The 26640-nt window shown below is 38.5% G+C and overlaps 1 protein-coding gene across 1 annotated transcript in view; it reads left to right on the top strand.

The window, feature by feature from the left end:
- Window positions 1-26640, top strand: part of LOC117354604 (zinc finger protein 271-like) — a 106649-nt gene that overhangs the window by 76151 nt on the left and 3858 nt on the right. The window contains exon 5 of the mRNA XM_033932391.1: window positions 9153-9254. Coding sequence (XP_033788282.1) covers window positions 9153-9254 — 102 coding nt within the window. The remainder of the gene's footprint in view (window positions 1-9152; window positions 9255-26640) is intronic.

The raw sequence follows: 26640 nt of genomic DNA, 5'->3' as shown, positions 1-26640 counted from the left end.
TCACTTCCGGTTCACCATACTATTGTTTCCCACGTATTCACCTTAATAGGACCCCCAGGGACTCCTAAAGAAGACTTTTTGTCGAAATGCAGACCGTGTTGGGTCCTGTATCCCTAGCGGATTAGGTCCTTTAAGGCTTTTATGTGGATAACCTATTTTTATGTGGATGAATTTATTTTTATGTGGATGAAATTATTTTATGTGGATGATTTTGGTGTACCTTGGAACTTGACTCTTTCAAATAAAGTCCATTTAGGAACATCGTCACTCCACAGACTTTTTTGCATGCTTTTCAGAAGGTAAATCCACCTTGGTTCTTTCTGTTTAAGTCTTTTTACCCTGTCCCCTCCGCTTAAAGATTTGGGTTCCTGGTCAATAGCAAGACATCAGAGATCCTGAAATTTATGTTGAAATAATGCACAAGGAGGCCAAGTTCCTGGAGGTGCTAGGGGATTGCTTCCTGGAGCAAATGGTAAAAGAGCCGACAAGAGGCGACGCCATCTTGGACTTAGTCTTAAATGGTCTCAAGGGACCGATAACAGAAGTAGAAGTCAGGGCTCCATTGGGAACGAGTGATCACAATGTAATCAACTTTAAACTGGACATCGGGAAAAGGAAACATGCCAAAACCTTAACCACCACCTTAAACTTTAAAAAGGGTAAATACGATTGCATGAGAGCCATGGTAACAAAACGACTCGAGAAGATGGTGGACAAACTTGAAACAGTAGATCAGGCATGGTGCCTATTGAAAAATACTATTGCAGAAGCACAAGATCTCTACATTCCGAGGATTTCTAAAGATCGGAGAACTAAAGGCAAAGGAGAACCGGCATGGCTTACCATACAGGTGAAGGAAGCCATAAAAGAAAAGAAGGACTCTTTCAAAATATGGAAATGCACGAAGACAACCGAAGCCTGGAACAAACATAAAGATGAGCAGAAGAAATGTCACAAAGCGGTGAGGGATGCAAAACAGGACTATGAGGAAAAAATAGCCCGGGAGGCCAAAAACTTCAAGCCCTTTTTTAGATACGTGAAGGGGAAAAAACCTGCAAAAGAGGCAGTGGGACCCCTGGACGACAAGGGAATAAAAGGGTACATCAAGGAAGATAAACAAATCGCAGACAAACTAAATTCCTTCTTTGCCTCCGTCTTTACGAAGGAGGACACCTCAACAATACCTGAAGCGGAGAAACTGTTTACAGGAGAAATAGAGGACAGCCTCACCACAGTTGAAGTGAACTTGGATCAGATATACTACCAGATCGACAAACTTAAAAGTGACAAATCCCCTGGACCGGATGAAATTCACCCGAGAGTCTTGAAGGAATTGAAGGTTGAAATCGGAGAGTTATTGCAAAAACTTGCAAACCTGTCAATCAGAACTGGACAGATACCAGACGACTGGAAGAAAGCAAACGTCACACCAATTTTCAAAAAAGGATCGAGAGGAGAACCGGGCAACTATAGACCTGTGAGTCTTACGTCTGTCCCCGGCAAGATGATTGAATCACTGATCAAGGATAGCATAGTTCAGCACTTGGACACACACGACTTGATGAAACCCAGTCAGCATGGATTCAGGAAAGGGAAATCGTGTTTGACGAATTTACTCCAATTCTTTGAGACCGTGAACGAGCAAATTGATAGTGGAAAGCCGGTGGACATAATATACTTGGATTTCCAGAAAGCGTTCGACAAAGTTCCACACGAAAGACTTCTCAGGAAACTACAAAGCCATGGCATAGAGGGAGATATACAAAGATGGATAGGCAAATGGCTGGAAAACCGAAAGCAGAGAGTGGGCATAAATGGGAAGTTCTCTGACTGGGAGAAAGTGACTAGTGGTGTACCCCAGGGCTCGGTACTTGGGCCTATCCTTTTTAATATTTATATCAATGACTTGGAAAACGGAATATCCAGTGAGATCATCAAGTTTGCAGACGACACAAAACTCTGCCGGGCAATCAGATCGCAGGAGGATAGTGAGGAACTCCAGAGCGATTTGTGTCGGTTAGAAAAATGGGCGGAGAAATGGCAAATGAGGTTCAACGTGGAGAAATGCAAGGTAATGCATTTAGGCAGTAAGAATAAGGAATACGAGTACAAAATGACAGGTGCAACTCTGGGAAAAAGTGAACAAGAAAGAGACCTGGGTGTACTGATAGATAGGACCCTGAAGCCGTCGGCACAATGCGCGGCAGCGGCAAAGAAGGCAAATAGAATGTTGGGCATGATAAAGAAAGGAATCTCGAGTAGATCGGAGAAAGTAATAATGCCGCTTTATAGGGCAATGGTCAGACCTCACTTGGAATACTGCGTCCAACATTGGTCTCCCTACCTAAAGAAGGATATAAAACTGCTGGAGAGGGTGCAGAGACGAACAACTAAACTAGTGAAGGGTATGGAGAAACTGGTATATGAGGATCGACTTAAAACACTGGGATTGTTCTCCCTTGAGAAAAGGAGACTGCGGGGGGATATGATCGAGACCTTCAAAATACTGAAAGGAATCGACAAAATAGAGCAGAGAAGATTATTTACATTGTCCAATTTGACACGGACAAGAGGACATGAAATGAAGCTAAGAGGGGACAAGTTCAGGACTAATGTCAGGAAGTTCTGCTTCACACAGAGAGTGGTGGACATCTGGAATACTCTCCCAGGGGAGATTATTGCGGAATCGACAGTCCCAGGCTTCAAAAGCAAACTAGATGCATATCTCCTTGAGAAAGGCATATAAAGATATGGTGGCTATAAATAAACCAGGTGTATACCTGGCGGGGCCTCCGCGTGTGCGGATCGCCGGACTTGATGGACCGAAGGTCTGATCCGGAGATGGCGCTTCTTATGTTCTTATAACCTCTGAGCTACGATTCCGCTTCAGGTTTGACTTATGTTCACACATTCTGGTCTTCAGATCTCTCGTAGTCATGCCCACGTAAAGTAAATTACAGGGGCAAATGATATAAATGATAAAGGTGGATCTAAAATTTTTTTAAAATTCCGATCATATCTCTTATTAGATGGATTCACGAAAACTTTAGTCTGCAACATGATCTGACAAATGCTGCATGAATGGCATTTAAAATGTCTCTTTACAATATCGCTCTTAGATGTTGTCTTTGATTCAATCATTGCAGGGCATAGAATTTCTTTTAAATTAGAGTTACGAGAAAAAGATATTCTGAGTTTTTTCTTGTCAAAAACTGGGTGAAGATTCACAGTTTCCCAGTTTCTGCTGATGGATTTGTACCACAGAATTACTTTTTGAACAGTATCGTAAAAACATGTTTCAACATTATCCTCAAACTCATTAGATCTGCGTTCATCCAAAAGATGTTTTCTATTGATGTATTTTGCGTGATGTCTCGCTCTTTCCATCACATGATTAGGGTCTCCTCTAGACAAAAGTTTTTTCGATTGAATTTTGAACTCGTCAATTTCTGAACAATTTCTTCTGTTCCTTACCATCTGAGAAAACTGCAAGCTCTCTTTGAGTTTCTTCAGATGGCAGCTGTCATATTTCAAAAGTGTGGTCTTATTAGTATTTTTTGTATAAACCTTTGTAACAAAGGTATTTTCAACTTGACTGATGTCCATATTTAAAAAATTCTGTAGGCCGCACCTTCAAAAACATATAAAAAGGATGGAGTTGGTCCAGAGGAATGCTACTAAAATGGTATGTGATCTTTGTGATAAGGCATATGGGGGGACAGACTTAAAGATCTCAATCTGAATACTTTGGAGGAAAGCGGGAGAGGGGGGAGATATAATAGAAACATATAACTATCTACGTAATATAAATGTGCATGAGACTTCTGTTAATGTTCTTCGTGCCCTCTCAGTGTTAACAACATCTTGGGTTACTGAGCAAATGCACCTCTAAGTCAAGACTTACATGTTCCAGATATCAATAATTGATCCTCTAAACCTCGCAGATGACATGCTCGTATTTCTGGGTGATATGGTACGGAGCATTCTCAGGATTGTGGATCAACTTTGAGAAATTGGAGGCTTTGGCACTATCCCCTGGGTGTGTGGTCCAAGGTGATCCATCCTTTCCCATGTTATTCCCCGAAAGATTGGCTACGTGATTGGCTGGGCCATTGTATGCTAATTGCCACAGAATGATGTTAGAGGAAATATAAATGTTTAAACTCTAAAGCTGCTGTTTGGAGAGAAAATCAAGAGGTGCTAAAGGGTGCTCTTCTCTCCCTGGATACAAAAGAATATTATATTTGACTTATCTTGTTATAAATAAACTCAAATATTTTCTTATTGTAGCACATCTTTTTGAGTCCAATCTATTTGAAATAGCAGATGAGAATCTTCTCTTATTCTCGAGAGGAACTCTCATCTTGGGAAACTAATATCCAAGGAAATAGCAGCTGCCTTGGATAGGATCCTTCTGAAAAATTCTCTTTTAGCTCCAATAGCTTCCTTCATGTATCTCATTAACCACACCAGCTGCTGTTTGGTCTTCCTTCCTCCTTTTTTAATACATGGAATATATCTACTCTGGGCTTCCAGGATGGTATTTTTGAATAACATCCACACCTGATGTAAATTTTTGACCTTTGCAGCTGCCCCTCTTAAGTTTCTTTTTTACCATTCTGTTCATGTTATCATAGTCTCCTTTTTTTAAAATAAAATGCTGTTATATTATATTTCCTGTGTGAACTTATTCCAGGTATTGTATCAAATCTGATTGCTAAGATGGCCCCAGCACCATTACCTCCCGCACCAATTCATGCGCTCCACCTAGGTCCAACTAGGTCTAGAATTGCTTCACCTCTTGTTGGTTCCTGAATCAGCTTCTCCATAAAAAAGTCCTTAATTTCATCAAGGAATTTTATCTCCCTTGGATGCCCTGATGTTACATTTACCCAGTCAATTTTGGGGTAGTAGCACGCATAAAATCCTTCTCCAGCATCAAAGCTCAAATGAGTCAATCTTCTTTCTGTCTTGTTTTTGTAGTATCCAGCTTTCACATCCATAATTGACCACTGAGAAAATGAGTGTGTGGACAAGTCTGATCTTCATTTGGAGTGTTGTTTCCTTGCCTTTGAATATTTTGTCGAGAGCCTTTATTGAAGAGCCACCAAATGCTACACTGCAGAGTATTTCTTCCTGCTACAGTAGTTTCCTGCTTCTTTGTTTACAACAGAGCCCAGGAGATTGAAATCTTTTACAACTTCTATTCTAATCTAGACTAAAATGCTTTTTATCATTTAAAAATCCTAAGAGAGACTCAAAAGGCTACACTATTGCCTAAACTGACTGCTGAAAAAGCAGAGTACTGAATTAAAAAGTAAAAGAGGAGGACAATGAAATAACCTACTGAAGCCCATGTTATTACTTGATGGAGACTCCAATAAATGCACAATGCCAGGCAGAGCTCTGGGTTTGTGGCCCAGAAATATCTAAGAAAAAGAATAATTTAAATTAAAGCATTAAATTTTAGAGTGTATGTTTGAGCAGACTGCATGGACCATTCGGGTCTTTATCAGGATTTTGTTCACACCACAGCATCGAAACTGCCTTAGCCTCCATCGTGGACCACATTTCACACATCCTCAGCTCAGGGAACCAGGCACTGATTCTACAATTCAACCTGAGCAGCTTCTTTGATCTAGTGGACCACGACATACTCTTGAGCTGTCTGGATGCCTTAGGTATCTCGGGCCAAGTACTAAACTGGTTCAAAGGCTTCCTTAAAAAATGCTATACTCACAATCATGGACCAATCCCCGTGGTGTTCCCCAAGGCTCCCCTCTCGCTCCCACCCTTTTCAACGTATACATGGCCCCCCTAGGCCAAAAGCTTTCAAAACTGAACCTCAAAGCCTATATATATGTGGATGACATCACTATCGTCATCCCAATCTCTTCCATGGCAACAGAAACCCGACTCTTCATCTCATCAGTCATTGACCAGGTAACACTCTGGAGAAAAAAACTTCTAACTCAAACTAAACCCAGAAAAAACCAAATTCTTTATGGCCACCTCAACAAGGAAACTCATTGACTCGTCAATCAACCTTAATGGAAAAAACTTCCCAATTGACCCCACCATAGGACCCCACCATAAATTCCTAGGTTTCACCCTTGACCAACAACTAACACAGGAAGCCCATACCAATATCTTAATCAAAAAATGTTTCAACCTTCTATGGAAACTACGCATGTTAAAACCCTACTTTGACTCCACATCATTCAGACTACTAGTACAAACATTAATCCTCAGATCACTGGATTACTGCAACATAATCTACCTTGGATCCCACAAAAAAAACTTTAAAAGACTGAGAACGATCCAAAACACGGCTTCGGACTAAAAACATCAGACCACATCACCCCATATTTCAAAAGACTCCATTGGCTACCAATCGAGGCTAGAATTAGCTTCAAATTCGGGTGCCTATGTTACAAGACAGTATTCGGCACCTCACCCACCTACCTTCTGAGACAATTACAGGACAAATCCCACCTCTCTTGCAGACCATTACTATTCGCTTTCTCTAATCTCAAGGGATGTCAATTCAAAACATTCCTTGATAGGACACTATCCTTCCAAGCTGGCATCTGGAACATCACCCTAAGTAACTTCCTCCTGAATTCATCGACATACCAATCTTTCAGAAAAGCAATGAAAACTCACCTATTCAACAAATTTGTTTGAACTCCCTTCCTTCAGAACCTGACTATCTTCTCTCCAACTTCTCCAATCACTCCTCACTTACCTACCCCTCTTTCTCCACCCAATCCCTGATACTCATGTACAAGCTACAACCCTGTACATATAGATCTTCCTGTACCTTGTAACTACTTTGTTCACTGCTATACTGTATACCATCTTGAACTGAAAAGGTATGATGGGATATAAATAAAGCCAGCAGGTAAGATATTCCCATGGAGTTTTTCTTCCCTTTAGCAGACCTTCTCTCTGCACCACAAATGAACGTCATCAGTGATATTGGGGATAGGATATGGGTTGCAAAACTATCAAGAAATACCCAGAATGACAGAGAGATCCAAGATGGCCGTGAGTGGTTGAATTTCGGAGCGTCTCCTGAGCGTTCGGTAGATATTATAATTTACCTTGTCTGGATATTCAGCTTGCTCTGAAGATTTCCTCATGCCTAAGAGGAGAGGGAGAAGTGCCGCCGGAGCCTCGCGGCGTTCTGTAATTCCTCCTCCTCTCACTATTGAGCGCCTATTGACGCGGCTTCAGAGGGAGCCTGCAACTTCGGGGAATCGCCCGCAGGACTTGGCGGTACGGGGTGACGCCGCCAGAATCCAGGGGCTAGAGGTTACGCTGAGCCCGGAAGAAAGAGATACTCCCCCCCAACCGCAGCATACTAGCTCACCGCAGGCACAAGGCACGTCCATAGAGGCAGTGCCGGTAGCCCAGGAGGCTGGTTCACCTTTGAGCGATGTATTAGAACTATCAAAAGACTTTTTAAGTCTGGAGAGAGATACTGCGGCTGGAACATCAAAGGAAAGGGAGACACAACAAGACTTGATTACTGCAAGTATGGCAGGTGAGACTTCCTTCTTTTTGGTTGAAAAACCCACTGAAATTACAATGGAGTCTCTCTGGGACTTAGTAGTCAAACTGGGAAATTCACTGACTCTACAACTTAAAGCACTAGAAATGAAAGTTGATAAGCAGGAACAAGAATTGACTCAAATGCAATCAGAATTGACTATAGTCAAAGCTACCTCAGACAAAAATAAAAATGAGATAGTAGGGGTCAAACAAGTACAAGAAACTATGATTAGAGATAGTACAAATATCAGGATGAAACTGGAAATGATTGAAAATGGCCAACGAGCCAATAATTTGCGGTTCCTAAACTTTCCCAGGATACCTTCTATGTCTCCTAGGGAAATGTTAAAAAAATACTTCTTGGAGATTTTCTCAGTTTCAGAAGAATTAATTCCACCATTTACACAAGTATTTTACCTGCCTGATAGAAAATTGGATCAGCAATTGATCAACGAGCAACAACAGGAATCAAAATTGGACATTACTACATTACTGGAAAGTTCAATGAAAGAATTAGTTAAACCTGCGACATTACTGGTAACAGTTGTATTGATGCCAGACAAGAACTGGATTATGAAAATGTTCTTTAAAAATAGAACTAAAGAGTTCCTGGGTCAGAAAGTACAAATTTTTTCTGATGTTACCAAAGAGACTCAAAAACGAAGAAAGCAGTTTTTGTTATTAAAATCTGGTGTAATTTCAGTGGGAGGGAAATTTTTCCTTAGATTTCCTTGCAAATGTATTGTTCATTATGGTTCTGATAAATATGTTTTCTTTGATCCGACACACCTAACCAAATTTGTGGCATTGAAACGTCTTGAGAAAGGTGAAAAAATAGAAGTAACAACAGAAATACATGATTAGCTCCCCGCGATTTCATCCATTTAGATTTTCTTAAGTATAAGATTAATCTTATGATCTTTTTGTTTTAATCCACCCTATTGAAGTCTAGGATCCAATTATTGTGGACTAGAGATTGTCTTTATAAGGAGAAGATGTTATGATATTTAATATCTTCTATATCGTATTGTAATTTGTTTTCTTTTTCTTTATGTGTATTTAAAACAATCTTACTGTACAAGATGTTTATGCTTGGGAATAATGTATAAAATTATAAATAAATAATAAAAAAAAAAAAAAGAAATACCCAGAATTAGAATTGAAAAGAAATCCTTATGCTTTGGTTTAAGGTAATCTCTGAAACGGCTGATTTTTACTGCAGAAAAGAGTTTTCTGGGACATACGAAGTTAATTTTCTCTTCCTGCTCGCTCTTTGTGTTCATATCGGTCTGAACATTATCTGGGTGTTTGTTTCATCTTATTCCAGATGTTTTGGATTAGATGGAGACCTGCTTGTTATATAAAGGATAAGGAAGTTCACACATATTGAAATAAGCCTGATCTCAATATCCAACACTATCAAGATGATGAGTAAAGAAGATTTATGTGATTTTACTGAGATTTGCAGGGTCTAAAACTGTTCCACTAATTGAGGGTTTGAGTATTTTTGTTTTTTTGAAGTTGGTGAAATTCTTTGGGCTGGAAATCCAACAATATATACTTTTGGGAGACCTAATACAGTTTTCTTTCCCCAGGAATAGGCTCTCCTTCCGTCACTCCTGATATTATATCCCACATTGAACGAAGGGAAGAGCCAGGATCAGAGGAAAGAGAACCTGGGAGAAGCAGCTGCTCAGGTGAGTGCAGTAATAAGAGGGATGGGGTAAAACTGCTGAGATGAAGGGGGGAGTTGTAACCTTAATTTCCAAACTTGACTCTTCTTTATCTGAGCGCGCGAGAGATATTCAGATATTTTTATATGGGGCAAATATTTGTTTTATTTGCAAATATCTTTATGTTTTATTTATTCAATCCATAAATCACATATTACATTACAGTGTTCTCTTCAGAAATTTTTTCCAGCTGGGTGGCATGAAAAAGTAGCCAGGTGGGGAGGGATGGGGAAATTGGTGGTGGGCAAAATTAACCCCCTCTTATACTAAGGTGCGCTAGCGTTTTTAGTGTGCGCAAACCCTCGCGCTACGCAGGAAAACTAATACCAGCTCAATGCTGGCATTAGCGTCTAGCGCGCACAGCAATTCTGCACGCGCTAAGCGCATGCTAAAACCACTATCGCAGCTTAGTAAAAGGAGCCCTAAATGTGTACTATTTTTATTAATTATTATTTTCCAATGCTCAATATGACTTCCTTTTTTAAGGTTTGACACTTGTGCCAGGATATTTTTACTATATTTAAGAAGTATCCAATTCTAGAAGGGAATAATTAGATATTTGCCCTCTTTCAAATGGTATAGATAGAGGTTTAAAAAAGGGAAATGCGTTAATGAAGTCATTAGGTTCAATCTAGCCATTTATTTCTTCATGAATTTAAACAACTAAAAAAAAAAGAAATAAATATAGCTCATCCAGTCATACAAGAAATGGCTCTACAGCACCTCTAATAATGTTTTGATCATTAGGTTCCTTTCTGAGGTCTCACTGAGGATATGAAATAGATGCGATTCCCACTTCCAGACCTCTTCCATATAATTTATGGAGAGGTGTTACTGAGCCTTGAAGGAGTCCTGTGTGATTGATCTTTATCTGCTAATTTTTTATTTTGCTGTAGAGCAAAGTGAGAGCTAGGGCAAAACAGCTTAGGTAAAGATGCAGGAAATAATTAGCAATGTATTAAAAATATTTTATTTTTATTTGCTTATAATGTCAGTTGAAAGCTGCTTGATGTTAATACAATTTTAATTTAATTCTTTATAGTGTGTGTGGGGGTGGGTGGGTGGGGGGAGCAACACCTACATCAACAGTAAAGTTAGAATAGGGTCATTAAATCCAGTGGCGTACCTAGCATATATGACAGCCAGTGCTGATCATTTTTTTAACAACCCCCTTCTCTATATAAAAAAGATATTTTTAGTAGTAATCCATGAGTCACACAACAAGGGTGAACCTTGGAAAAGGCAGCATTTTAAACACTGCAGTGAGCACTAGAATACCAACACACGCAATGTAACACTAAACAAGCCAGGTCCTGCTTAGTCAATTGATCCTGTACAGTCATTGCTAACAGAAAGCCATGTCCTTTCATACACACAGACAGATACACCCTCGCCCAATATAGAATAACACAAACTAAAAATAGAACTGTGTAGACAAAAGTTATACTGAACCAAGAAACCAGACTCTGCATTCAATGCAACACCACAGAAACAGTGACACTTCCTCTAATACTGTGCAAAATATAAAGACAGTAGATGTAAATTTGAAAAAAACTGCTACATAACAATCGCCACTTTACAAATTAACAAATAGAAATAAAACAAATAATGAGAAATAAGAAAATACCATTTTATTGGACTAATCCATTTTTCAGTTAGCTTTCAGAGGCCAAATCTTTCTTCAAGACAGTACAGCAGGGGTGCCCACACTTTTTTGCGAGTTACTTTTTAAAATGGCCAAGTCAAAATGATCTATAAACAATAAAATTTTTAAAAACACAAAGCACACTGTACGCAGAGAAAATGGTAATTATCATTTGTATTCATTTTTTTTTTAAGAGGTCAAGGCTAAGATGACCATACGTCCCGTTTTCAACGGGACAGTCCCGTTTTCAGACCGAGTGTCCCGTTGTCCCAATCCACTGCTTCGGGACACCGAAATGTCCTGTTTTCAGGGACAGCGTCCCGAAGCGGTGCGTGGGGACACCGGGACGGGTGATTGCTTTCCCTCCCTGCCGCACCAATTCAAACCCCGGTCCACCGCTGCTTCTTGCCTTCTTCCTGATGCCAATTTTGACGTCGGAGAGGACATTCCGGGCCAGCCAATCGCTGCATGGTTGGGCCGGAATTTCCTCTCCGACATCAAGAAGGCAGCTTTTGTTTCTGCCACATCAGGGAAGCAGAGAAAAAGTAGACGACCATAAGGGCCCAAAACAGAGTGCCGGGGGCAGCTGCTCTCCTTGCTCCCACCTGCCTGCTAATACAGCCGAGAAAGGGGAAAGCTGAAGAGTAGGGGGGAGGAGGCCAGGCAAGAGATCACTTCTCTCCCGCAGCCAAAAGTGGCCTTTTCAGAGAGGCCTCGACACGGCAGCTGCCCCGGAGTTTTCCCTCTGCCGCAACTTCCCGTTTCCCATAGGACACATCACGGCAGAGGGAAAGCTCCAGGGCAGCTGCCATGCCAGGGCACCAATTTAGGAGTTTAGCAAAAAAGTTTGGACTGCTGCCCCCCCCCCTCCCGGATCTGTTGCTGTTTGCTCCCCCACTAACGCCGGCCCTAGGCACCTGCCTCCTGGGCCTACCCTTTAATCCGCTCTTATCCACAACCTGCAAAGACCAACTTTTGCCCAGAATTCCTTCCATATTCAACTTCAACCTAAGTCAGAATTTTTTTTTGGGGGGGGGCAGAAATCTTGGATCCATTGTTTGCTTGAATATAATCTGTTTGTAGATGTGGAACGACTGAAGAAAGGAATTTTTTGTTTTCGTGGCAACAATAGGGGAGTCTACTAGATGACAAAGTAATTTTGAGGTGTCGGGGCAGGGGGATGCAGACTTGATGGCTTAAAAAAAAAGTCCCCCCTCTTGTCAATGCTGAGTCAATCATTCATGCATAAGGTGACCATACGTCCCGAGGACAGTCCCATTTTTGGACCGACCGTCCCATTGTCCCGACCCACATAAGGACATAGGAAGGAGGCACTAAGGACACAGGACGGAGGCACTTGGGGCACTAAGGACATAGGAAGGAGGCACTAGGCTAGGGGTAGGGAACTCCGGTCCTCGAGAGCTGTATTCAAGTCGGGTTTTCAGGATTTCCCCAATGAATATGCATTGAAAGCAGTGCATGCAAATAGATCTCATGCATATTCATTGGGGAAATCCTGAAAACCCAACTTGAATACGGCTCTCGAGGACCGGAGTTCCCTACCCCTGCTAGGGGCACTAAAGACATAGGAAGGAGGCACACTGGGGGCACTAAGGACATGGGAATGAGGCCATTATGAATTAATAAGATATTATGTGTACATGAAAAATGAATGAAAGAAACTGGGGACGGGGTTAGGGTGGGATTGGGGCGGAGCAAGGGCAGGATTGGGGGCGGGACTGACAATTAATAGACGTCCCCTTTTGATGAAAAAAAAATGGTCAGGTTAGTCAAGGCAGATGACTTTAAAATATGCAATGTCACCTCAGGGTGGTAGATGCAAAGAACAGTTTCCCAGAAGAGGTGATGGAAATAAGAGACTTTGTCTGAATTCAAAAAAGTGTGGGATAGGCACATGGGATCTCAGAGAGGAAGAGATAATGGTTACAGTGGATGGGCCATTTGGCCTTTATCTGCCATCATATTTCCATACAGAGGCCCAGTTGTAGGAAGGCTTATGGCCCCTTCTAGCATGGGTGTCCATGCAAGTGCCTTGTTTCAATCCCACTAATGCCAGCACTGCTGATTGGACAAAATACTTTTGAATATTAAATCATGCTATATATCTATGGTATATAATGCTGCATGTATAATTAAAGTATTTTCCAAAAGTTATTTACTTAGACAAATGGGGTAGTTGAAAACACCCACTGCAAGTAAAATAATATATTGATGATTCTTTGGCTATCGAGATCTATTGCTTTGCTTTAACTGTTGGTGGTCTTTATTGCCCCTCAGAAGAGACCTTGGTTAACTGCTCACTGGCCCTAAAAGCAACCTCTACTATCCCCGCAATTAATGCTGTTTCCTAAAAGACTTCCATTTTTCTGATCTAAACACATCTTAATTAAGTTAAAACCCGGATCCTAACTCCCACTATCTGCATTACTCATACGACAAAGAACCAGCTCTGATCCAAACGCCTTTTAGCTTCCTTTCGGTTGTCACCTCTTTTCTTTACACTGGAAGTAATTGCGGTTGCGTGCTGCTAAGAAGCTTGAAGTTTAGGTGAACAGGAATTATGGCGATTTGTTTGTTCCCGGGGCATATTCTGCTGAAGGGAACAATTTCTTTTCTTGTTATATAGTGTGAAGAATTTGGAAATCTATGGCGTCCCAGTATATCCTAGTCTGTTTTCGAGCCGGTCTACTGTTTGTAATAGTGTCTTTTTTTAGGTAGAGTTCTTGATGTTTGATTACTGGCATTTACATTTATTATGAAAAGAAACTTATTCAAAACCAACCACAATAAAAAAGCGGATATTGAATATTGTACTTTTGCTTAAAAAACAGCAGTACATAATGTGTGCTAGCTTCCCTTCTCTTCTCTCTCTCCTTCCCCCCGGAACGTAACTTCCGGTTTCGGAGGGAAGAGAAGGGAAGCCGGCATGCACACTTTAGAGCCCCGAAGCATGAGTTCGCTACAAGCGATCTCCAAGCTGGTGAGAGGAGGGTTTTTTTTGTTTGTTTGTTTTTTTAAATGTTGAGCAGCGACAGCAGCAGCAGGATTCAAGATAGATGACAGCTGGGCGGTCATCTAAATTAGCCGGGCGGAGCGCCCGGCTAAAAGGCCCTAGGGAGAACACTGACATTACATGCTGCAAACCTCTCCCACAAAACCCACATTAAAGGCTACAAACTGTGTATTCTACAAGTGATGCTATTTCCCCTTTAGCAACCAACTAACAAAACTAGGGTGATCTACCACAGCTCCAAATGGAAGAATACAATCACGTATGTGAGCGCTTTCAGTCCTATCTGTAGTGCACAATTGGCACGCTACATTAAAATAAAGCAGGCAAGATCTCTATTACAGCAATTCGAGACAGTGGTGGGACGGTGCAGGTTATGGATAAGGGTATTCGTAACTCTTTTTTGGAATATTACTGTCACCTGTACAGCGCTGATGGGGCCGGGAAGAAGGTGTACATAGCTTTTTAGATAGGATTTGTTTACCTGAGCTGTCCTCTGATGACCGAGCGCAGCTCAATGAGCCGGTCACATTGGGGGAAGTTTTGGGTGTAATCAGGGCTGCTAAGCCTGGCAAATCACCGGGGTTAGACGGGTATATGAGCTGTTTTTATAAGAAATTTGGAGCACAGGTGGCCCCACTGTTGGTACATATAGTGAATGGGGTCCAGGCAGGGGGTCGCTTATCGGGCACCATGGGGGAGGCAGGTATTGCGATTCTTTTGAAACCAGGGAGGGACCTGTTAAGTTGCAGTTCCTATAGACCTATTTCCCTTTTGAATGTGGATGCTAAAATCATTGTGAAATTGCTCGCTATATGTTTGAGTAAGTTGCTCCCCAGTTTGATTCATATGGATCAATCTGGCTTTATACAACTGCGGCAGGTGTGCGATAACATCCAACGAACTCTGCATTTGATGTGGCAAGTGCGGCGGGGATGGGATCCAGCGGTCTTGATGGCGGTAGACGCTGAGAAAGCTTTTGATCGGGTGTCATGGGAATTCTTGTGGGCGGTTATGGGGAAGGTGGGATTGGGGAGGACCTTTTATGAGTGGGTCCGCACGCTCTATCATGAGCCCCGGGCGTGTCTTAGGATTAATCAGACATACACAGATTTGTTTTCTATAGCGCGCGGTTCTCGGCAGGGCTGCCCGCTTTCCCCATTGCTCTTTGCTTTGTCCATATAACCATTGGCACTCTTGATCCGGAATCACCCTCAGTTGAAGGGGTTTTGGTAGATGGTATTGAACATCGTGTAGCTCTCTTTGCGGATGATAACCTTTTGTATATGGTGGATCCCGAACGTACAGTGGAGCACCTGTTACAAATTTTTGAGGATTATGGGAGCGCATCTGGTTTTAAGATCAATTTAGATAAGACTGAAATGATGAATCTTACTTTAGGGGAGACCCAGGTTCTTGATCTCCAGGGTCGGTTTCCTTTTAAATGGGCGTCCAAGGGTATTAAATATTTAGGTATTTGCCCATGGAATCAGATTGTTTATATGAGGCTAATTATCGGTTATCCAGAAGAGTCGTTTGGACTTCCAACGCTGGCATGAGCTTTGGCAATCACTACATACCTGGAATGTTATTGCTCAGAAACTGGCTATTTAGATGGATGAAAGGACTTTGGGCAGGATTCACTAAAGGCCCGAAATCTATCCGATTCGTGTCCTATCCATTTCCGAGTCATTGTAACAGATCGATTCAGTAAAGCTTGTCCATGCAAATGGTCCAACCGTTAAGACGCTGTTATTAGTGCTGAAACATTGATCGACATGCGTGCGCACTGTCTTCTTGTTGGTTTTAAAGCACATAACGCATGCGCTAGCTCTTTAGGACTTCACTGCGTAGAAATGGGGCATGGTTTAATCGCGGACATCATTAGCAGGCTCCGAATGCGCCTACCGCAAAGCATGGTTGTCACAAAAAGGCAATATAAGGAAAAGTACTGTTAAGTTGTTAGAAGGCACAACAGTTAACAGCTGTTGAATGCGCTGGGATCACGCGCCGTTATATACAGCCTATGAATCCCAGGAGGCTGTGTGGCTCTATCTGCCGTGAACTGACTGAAAGAATGGAAAACAAAATAGTGTCCAAATAATAATATAATATGACAAGCTTGATGGAACACTTGTAATGTATATAATGTGATTAGGATCAAGGGAGAAAAAGACCTCAAAATACCCCTAAAATGTGATCAATGAAGTCACAAATATTTTGGGGTTAGGTATCATCACCGGTCAAAAACCCTTGAATTAATGTTTTTTTTAATTTTCAATTATATTTTATAATTTTCATTGATTTTTAATTCATTCTTCTTTTATTATAAATACCAATATGTATCAATTTAAAACTTAAATCTTTCCTTCTAGATAGTTGAGCAATCAAGTGACCAGCAACTGTTGGTTCAATATCACAATAATCATTCTATTTGTATTTAGAAAATAGTAAGCACTTATCTTCGATAACCCAACGGAGGCCCGGTCCGTTTCGCTCTAATGGGCTTCTTCAGGGGTAGTGAAAGGCTTATGTGATTGCCAGTTAAGTTTCCATTTTGCTCAAAAATCTTTAAACAGAAGGAAAAAATAAACAAATACATTATATACCAATTTTTACTGAATAAATCATTCATAAGTTTCAAAGAACACCCAGTGCACTGCCATTAATACCATAATGAAAACTATGATCATTTGTGTGAATTTTCTTTAAATGTGTATCATGTTGTTAAGTTTACCTAAGTTAATTCAATGCATCCATAGATTGAAATATTGATACTAATGTTGCAATTCTAGCTGGTAAACTCAAAATCTTTTTTGCAACAGTTTCAATATAACACAGTTAAATGAATGTATCCGTTAAATACATGTGTTTAAAGTGTCACAAGTATGGCTGTAAGCTCAATCTCTAATTTACGACGTTCAGATATTCTGTACTTTACAAGGCTTAGTAATATTTATAAAAACGGCAGAAATCTAGAATCTAACTTGTCTGTAATTGAATAATTCTTGCCGTTGCTGAGATTTTCACAGACTACAGATCGGGTTGTAAAACAACAAAAAAAATGGCGCTTGTGTTTAAATAGAACGCCATGAATTTATTGACCAATCAGAACACTGATACATAAATTACCATGCTACCGATTTTAAAACTTATCGGCACAAGCTCTAACTTTCATTCAAAACTCCTAGACATATTAAAGTCTGACATTCACAACAAATCTAACCATTCATCAACTCATTTGCAACAGTTTTAATGTAACACAGTTAAACGAATGTATCCATTAAATAAATGTGTTTTGAGTATCACAAGTATGGCTGTGAGCTCAATCTCTTATTTACGACGTTCAGATATTCTGTACTTTACAAGGCTTAGTAATGCTTATAAAAACGGCAGAAATCTAGAATCTAACTTGTCTGTAATTGAATGATACTTGCCGTTGCTGAGATTTTCACAGACTACACATCGGGTTGTAAAACAACAAAAAAATGGCGCTTATGTTTAAATAGAACGCCGTGAATTTATTGACCAATCAGAACACTGATGCATAAATTACCATGCTACCGATTTTAAAACTTATCGGCACAAGCTCTAACTCACATTCACAACTCCTAGATATATTAAAGTCTGACATTCACAGCAAACCTGACCATTCATCAACTCAATACCTGCCGTTGGTGAAACCTTCGTTCACTATGCACCAGATTGTAAAAATTAGAAAACAAAATGGCACTCGTTTTTAACTGAACGTTGTGAACCCATTAACCAATCAAAACACTGATGTGTGATCAATGTGGTTTTATGTTGTTATTTTTGAAAAATTTCTTCATAAAAACACCAAAGAAAGTGTTAAAACTTATTTTAAATACGATGAAATCCTTTAAATAGTATGCTTTACAATGTAATGAAAATGAGTCTGCAATAATGTGTGTAATCTCAGAAAAACATAAAGTTTGATTTAAAGATGACGCTGTGTTTAAAGAGAGATTACAAAACTCACAGCCAATCGGATCTGAACATATTTAAAAAAACAAATATTTGAACTTTGTAATATACACTGTATGTTTATATTAAAATCCGGTGATGTACCTGACTGGATATATATATAAAGAACTATTTAATCAATCTTTATAGCATTGAAATAATACTGTGTTTTAAAAGAATGCATGCCATTCTATTTGGCTATTTAGTCCACAAGGCTCTAATGAGTGGAGTCTCGAGATCCAAGATTGTTCTCTTCTCAATAAAAACTGATTACGATCGCCCCCTCTGTTGGATTTAAGAACTTGATCAATAACCCAGCATTTAAGTTGTTGAAATTTATGTTGAAATTCATTGCAATGGGCTACCATGGGGGCTTCAATTTTTGTTCTTTTGAGATTGGACCGATGTTCATTCAATCTTATTTTCAAACTTCTGATGGTTTTACCAACATAAATCTTGTTACATGGACATGCAATGAGATAAACAACATGAGTACTGTTACAATTACTGAAGAAATTTGTCTTGTACTGATTTGAATCAAACGGATTGGTGAAATTATCTGATTGTATCATAATTTCACAGTTGGAACAATGTCCGCATTTGAAATGACCTTTCAATATTGGAGACTTCTTGGTAGTGGGTTTGAGCTCAGATGGACTTAAGAGTTCTTTAAGGTTCTTACCACGAGAATATGCATTTCTTAGATTGATGTCTTTAAAGATGTCTAAGGTTTGCATTACTTTCCAGTGTTTCTTCATTACATATGAAATTCTGGGACTTGCATTGTTGTACTTGGAGACAAAGGTGCAAACATTTTCATTAGAATGATGATTTGAAACTGGATTTAACAAATATTGTCTGTTATTGAATTTTGCTCTTGTGTATGCTGCATTGATGTTTTTTCTATTGTATCCTCTGTTTAGGAACTTTTCTTTTAATGATTTAGATTGATGTTTAAAATCTTTCTCATCATTACATATGCGCTTGTATCGTAAAAATTGAGAGTATGGTAAACTAGTTTTACATCCCAATGGATGACAACTGGTTGAATGTAGTAGAGTGTTACGATCTGTGCTTTTATGATAAACTTTAGTTGTGAATCCATTTGTTGTTTGTGAAACTTCAACATCCAAAAAGTTTATCTTGTGATAAGAATGTGTATATGTAAAGATGATGTTATCATTACATGTGTTTAGCCATTTAAAGAAAAGATCAAATTCCTCAATGGTGCCAGACCATAGAAGAAAAACATCATCTATGAATCTATGCCATGATTTAATTCTACTGTTGAATGGTGATGATAGTATCCATTCTTTTTCAAAAAGATTCATAAAAATGCAAGCAATGGAAGGAGCAAAAGTCGCACCCATGGCGACTCCAGACAATTGGATATACAATTTGTCTAGAAACATGAAATAATTTTCTTGCATCGCTAATCTTGTGAGCTGTATTAAGAAGTCTGTTGGAACAAAATGCGGACGTGGCCTGGATTCCAAAATTTGACGGATAGCTTCGATAGCTTCTAATTGAGGGATGGATGTGTAAAGAGAGCTGATGTCCAAAGTAACCATCAGAAATGAGGTACCATCTGCCATCTGTTCAGATATTGTGTTCAAGATGTTCAAAAAATGCGTAGTGTCTTTAATGTATGAAAAATGACATTCAACATGTATTCTTAGAAATTTGTCGACATATGAAGATAATGCTTCTAGTAAAGATCCTTTTGCAGAAATGATAGGTCTGCCTGGTGGTTTCTCCATACTTTTGTGAATTTTTGGTAACAAATATAGAACTGGAATGGTTGGATTAACTACGTTCAAATATTGATATTCACGTTTTGTAAGATAACCGTTGGATAAAGCAATTTTAGTGATTTTTGAAATAGTAATTTTTAATCTATGTGTTGGATCAAGATGTATCTCCTTATAAATTGATGGATTGCATAATTGGGAAAGTGCTTCATCAATGTAGTCAGATCTGTTCATGACGACCACTGCACCCCCTTTATCTGCACTTTTGATCACTAATTGATCATTTTTGCGTAGATTCTGTAAAGCATTGCGTTGAATCCTGGTTAAATTGTTGTTTCTAAAGGAAAACTTCATCTGGTCTATTTCTTGCAAAACTAACTCTTTAAACACAATTAAGGTGGAGTCAATGGGACCTGGTGGAACCCAACTTGATTTATTATAAACCACCGAACGGTCAAAAATAGCTTTGTCTTTGAAAAAAATTTTTAATTGTAATGAGCGTATAAATTTTTCAAAGTCTATCCGAAATTGAAAAGCATTATAATGATTAGACGGTACAAAAGATAAACCTAAAGACAAAACGTGTTCTTCTATAGAGTTAAGTTGATATGAAGATAAATTCACTACGGTCGATACAAATTCCTTTGTTGTCGTCCTCGTCGATTGTTCCTGCCACCCCTTTGTCTTCGATAGTTTTGTCTTCGTGTGGCTAAAAAATCAGCTGAAGAATCACTACTGATAGATGAACTTTGTGTGGTTTGGGCACTTGAAGGTCTTACGACGGTATTTACATCATTTTTTCTGATTACGATCGCCCCCTCTGTTGGATTTAAGAACTTGATCAATAACCCAGCATTTAGGAGAACAGGAGTTCGACATTAAATTTAAAGATATTTCCAGTCAAGTTGATAAACATAAAGAATCTGTAAGAAAACAAAAAATGCGTAAACTAGCAAGAGATCAGAAAGACTATGAAACAGGTCGGGTATATCCTTGGATGTACAGAAAAAATGATGTAAATACCGTCGTAAGACCTTCAAGTGTCCAAACCACACAAAGTTCATCTATCATTTTTTCTGTACATCCAAGGATATACCCGACCTGTTTCATAGTCTTTCTGATCTCTTGCTAGTTTACGCATTTTTTGTTTTCTTACAGATTCTTTATGTTTATCAACTTGACTGGAAATATCTTTAAATTTAATGTCGAACTCCTGTTCTCCTAAATGCTGGGTTATTGATCAAGTTCTTAAATCCAACAGAGGGGGCGATCGTAATCAGAAAAAATGATGTAAATACCGTCGTAAGACCTTCAAGTGCCCAAACCACACAAAGTTCATCTATCAGTAGTGATTCTTCAGCTGATTTTTTAGCCACACGAAGACAAAACTATCGAAGACAAAGGGGTGGCAGGAACAATCGACGAGGACGACAACAAAGGAATTTGTATCGACCGTAGTGAATTTATCTTCATATCAACTTAACTCTATAGAAGAACACGTTTTGTCTTTAGGTTTATCTTTTGTACCATCTAATCATTATAATGCTTTTCAATTTCGGATAGACTTTGAAAAATTTATACGCTCATTACAATTAAAAATTTTTTTCAAAGACAAAGCTATTTTTGACCGTTCGGTGGTTTATAATAAATCAAGTTGGGTTCCACCAGGTCCCATTGACTCCACCTTAATTGTGTTTAAAGAGTTAGTTTTGCAAGAAATAGACCAGATGAAGTTTTCCTTTAGAAACAACAATTTAACCAGGATTCAACGCAATGCTTTACAGAATCTACACAAAAATGATCAATTAGTGATCAAAAGTGCAGATAAAGGGGGTGCAGTGGTCGTCATGAACAGATCTGACTACATTGATGAAGCACTTTCCCAATTATGCAATCCATCAATTTATAAGGAGATACATCTTGATCCAACACATAGATTAAAAATTACTATTTCAAAAATCACTAAAATTGCTTTATCCAACGGTTATCTTACAAAACGTGAATATCAATATTTGAACGTAGTTAATCCAACCATTCCAGTTCTATATTTGTTACCAAAAATTCACAAAAGTATGGAGAAACCACCAGGCAGACCTATCATTTCTGCAAAAGGATCTTTACTAGAAGCATTATCTTCATATGTCGACAAATTTCTAAGAATACATGTTGAATGTCATTTTTCATACATTAAAGACACTACGCATTTTTTGAACATCTTGAACACAATATCTGAACAGATGGCAGATGGTACCTCATTTCTGATGGTTACTTTGGACATCAGCTCTCTTTACACATCCATCCCTCAATTAGAAGCTATCGAAGCTATCCGTCAAATTTTGGAATCCAGGCCACGTCCGCATTTTGTTCCAACAGACTTCTTAATACAGCTCACAAGATTAGCGATGCAAGAAAATTATTTCATGTTTCTAGACAAATTGTATATCCAATTGTCTGGAGTCGCCATGGGTGCGACTTTTGCTCCTTCCATTGCTTGCATTTTTATGAATCTTTTTGAAAAAGAATGGATACTATCATCACCATTCAACAGTAGAATTAAATCATGGCATAGATTCATAGATGATGTTTTTCTTCTATGGTCTGGCACCATTGAGGAATTTGATCTTTTCTTTAAATGGCTAAACACATGTAATGATAACATCATCTTTACATATACACATTCTTATCACAAGATAAACTTTTTGGATGTTGAAGTTTCACAAACAACAAATGGATTCACAACTAAAGTTTATCATAAAAGCACAGATCGTAACACTCTACTACATTCAACCAGTTGTCATCCATTGGGATGTAAAACTAGTTTACCATACTCTCAATTTTTACGATACAAGCGCATATGTAATGATGAGAAAGATTTTAAACATCAATCTAAATCATTAAAAGAAAAGTTCCTAAACAGAGGATACAATAGAAAAAACATCAATGCAGCATACACAAGAGCAAAATTCAATAACAGACAATATTTGTTAAATCCAGTTTCAAATCATCATTCTAATGAAAATGTTTGCACCTTTGTCTCCAAGTACAACAATGCAAGTCCCAGAATTTCATATGTAATGAAGAAACACTGGAAAGTAATGCAAACCTTAGACATCTTTAAAGACATCAATCTAAGAAATGCATATTCTCGTGGTAAGAACCTTAAAGAACTCTTAAGTCCATCTGAGCTCAAACCCACTACCAAGAAGTCTCCAATATTGAAAGGTCATTTCAAATGCGGACATTGTTCCAACTGTGAAATTATGATACAATCAGATAATTTCACCAATCCGTTTGATTCAAATCAGTACAAGACAAATTTCTTCAGTAATTGTAACAGTACTCATGTTGTTTATCTCATTGCATGTCCATGTAACAAGATTTATGTTGGTAAAACCATCAGAAGTTTGAAAATAAGATTGAATGAACATCGGTCCAATCTCAAAAGAACAAAAATTGAAGCCCCCATGGTAGCCCATTGCAATGAATTTCAACATAAATTTCAACAACTTAAATGCTGGGTTATTGATCAAGTTCTTAAATCCAACAGAGGGGGCGATCGTAATCAGTTTTTATTGAGAAGAGAACAATCTTGGATCTCGAGACTCCACTCATTAGAGCCTTGTGGACTAAATAGCCAAATAGAATGGCATGCATTCTTTTAAAACACAGTATTATTTCAATGCTATAAAGATTGATTAAATAGTTCTTTATATATATATCCAGTCAGGTACATCACCGGATTTTAATATAAACATACAGTGTATATTACAAAGTTCAAATATTTGTTTTTTTAAATATGTTCAGATCCGATTGGCTGTGAGTTTTGTAATCTCTCTTTAAACACAGCGTCATCTTTAAATCAAACTTTATGTTTTTCTGAGATTACACACATTATTGCAGACTCATTTTCATTACATTGTAAAGCATACTATTTAAAGGATTTCATCGTATTTAAAATAAGTTTTAACACTTTCTTTGGTGTTTTTATGAAGAAATTTTTCAAAAATAACAACATAAAACCACATTGATCACACATCAGTGTTTTGATTGGTTAATGGGTTCACAACGTTCAGTTAAAAACGAGTGCCATTTTGTTTTCTAATTTTTACAATCTGGTGCATAGTGAACGAAGGTTTCACCAACGGCAGGTATTGAGTTGATGAATGGTCAGGTTTGCTGTGAATGTCAGACTTTAATATATCTAGGAGTTGTGAATGTGAGTTAGAGCTTGTGCCGATAAGTTTTAAAATCGGTAGCATGGTAATTTATGCATCAGTGTTCTGATTGGTCAATAAATTCACGGCGTTCTATTTAAACATAAGCGCCATTTTTTTGTTGTTTTACAACCCGATGTGTAGTCTGTGAAAATCTCAGCAACGGCAAGTATCATTCAATTACAGACAAGTTAGATTCTAGATTTCTGCCGTTTTTATAAGCATTACTAAGCCTTGTAAAGTACAGAATATCTGAACGTCGTAAATAAGAGATTGAGCTCACAGCCATACTTGTGATACTCAAAACACATTTATTTAATGGATACATTCGTTTAACTGTGTTACATTAAAACTGTTGCAAATGAGTTGATGAATGGTTAGATTTGTTGTGAATGTCAGACTTTAATATGTCTAGGAGTTTTGAATGAAAGTTAGAGCTTGTGCCGATAAGTTTTAAAATCGGCAGCATGGTAATTTATGTATCAGTGTTCTGATTGGTCAATAAATTCATGGCGTTCTATTTAAACACAAGCGCCATTTTTTTTGTTGTTTTACAACCCGATCTGTAGTCTGTGAAAATCTCAGCAACGGCAAGTATTATTCAATTACAGACAAGTTAGATTCTAGATTTCTGCCGTTTTTATAAATATTACTAAGCCTTGTAAAGTACAGAATATCTGAACGTCGTAAATTAGAGATTGAGCTTACAGCCATACTTGTGACACTTTAAACACATGTATTTAACGGATACATTCATTTAACTGTGTTATATTGAAACTGTTGCAAAAAAGATTTTGAGTTTACCAGCTAGAATTGCAACATTAGTATCAATATTTCAATCTATGGATGCATTGAATTAACTTAGGTAAACTTAACAACATGATACACATTTAAAGAAAATTCACACAAATGATCATAGTTTTCATTATGGTATTAATGGCAGTGCACTGGGTGTTCTTTGAAACTTATGAATGATTTATTCAGTAAAAATTGGTATATAATGTATTTGTTTATTTTTTCCTTCTGTTTAAAGATTTTTGAGCAAAATGGAAACTTAACTGGCAATCACATAAGCCTTTCACTACCCCTGAAGAAGCCCATTAGAGCGAAACGGACCGGGCCTCCGTTGGGTTATCGAAGATAAGTGCTTACTATTTTCTAAATACAAATAGAATGATTATTGTGATATTGAACCAACAGTTGCTGGTCACTTGATTGCTCAACTATCTAGAAGGAAAGATTTAAGTTTTAAATTGATACATATTGGTATTTATAATAAAAGAAGAATGAATTAAAAATCAATGAAAATTATAAAATATAATTGAAAATTAAAAAAAACATTAATTCAAGGGTTTTTGACCGGTGATGATACCTAACCCCAAAATATTTGTGACTTCATTGATCACATTTTAGGGGTATTTTGAGGTCTTTTTCTCCCTTGATCCTAATCACATTATATACATTACAAGTGTTCCATCTATCTGCCGTGAAGCACATAGCAACCACTAGCGACACCATGATGTCACATGCATGCGACAATCTAGCTGGAAGGAAGGGGAGGGATAGCTGGCCCTTAAAAGCTATTTTTGATTTTGTATTTTTTTAGTATATGGCATAGATATTTGAAATGTACAATGTGCAAGAAGAGCAAGGGGTTTTAATCCGAGATTTTCTCGCCATGCGCATTATAAATCCGAGATTCACTCCTGCGCTCACTATGCACATTCTAAAAAAAATAAAAACATTTCTAACGCTTATGTGCATGAAAGTTTACAGATATTTTAAAGTTTAGATATATTTTGGATTTTTTGAGGGGTTGATATATATTTTTAATGGGGTTCTTAACATGCACGCATCAGTTGCTAGGCAGAAATAGTGGGTGAGGATGTAAACGACTGGTCCTCAGCAGTCGTAACTTTTTGGAACGGAAAGGCCAGTCGGTTTGGACGAAATGGTTTCATGAATCGACGCGTTAAGAAATTTACATGCCTTTTTACTCATTTGCATACACAGATCGGATAGGGTGTGGACGGGGTCTGGAGGAAGGTCTGAATCGAGCCAGAGTTGGAAAGAGAGCGCAAACCGAGCGATAAACGATCGGTTTGCTTAGTGAATGTAGCCTTTGATTCTATAGTACTTTTCTGCTGTTGAGGGGGGGGGGGGTGTTAAAACAAAACTAGAGAGAATTGACCCTATGGAATCCACAAAGAAGAGTCCAGGAGAAACCAAAAAAACACTTTGGAGTGATGATGTTCCCGAGATGGACTTTATTGAAAATTTCAAAGTTCCTAAGGTGCAATTAAGCAATCCACATGAAAATAAAATAATCCACATAAAAACCTAAAGGACCTAGTCGGCTGAAAGCGTAGGACCCAACATGGCCTGCGTTTCGACAAGATAGTTGTCTTCAAGTCCTATGGTGGTAGATACAAGGAATAACTGATATGTGGAGAGTCGTGAGGAAAGCGCTGCTTTGGTTACAAGTGGATCGATTTTTCACTCTGTCAAAAATTACAAAGAATAGGGGACACTCGATGAAGTTACAGGGAAATACTTTTTAAAACCAATTGGAGGAAATTTTTTTTCACTCAGAGAATAGTTAAGCTCTGGAACGCGTTGCCAGAGGATGTGGTAAGGGTGGATAGTGTAGCTGGTTTTAAGAAAAGTTTGGACAAGTTCCTGGAGGAAAAGTCCATAGTCTGTTATTGAGAAAGACATGGGGGAA

The sequence above is a fragment of the Geotrypetes seraphini genome, chromosome 2 (assembly GCF_902459505.1).
Source record: "Geotrypetes seraphini chromosome 2, aGeoSer1.1, whole genome shotgun sequence".
In the NCBI taxonomy this organism is placed as follows: domain Eukaryota; kingdom Metazoa; phylum Chordata; class Amphibia; order Gymnophiona; family Dermophiidae; genus Geotrypetes; species Geotrypetes seraphini.
The sequence above is the reverse complement of the archived record's forward strand: the minus strand, read 5'-3'. Positions and strand labels throughout refer to the sequence as shown.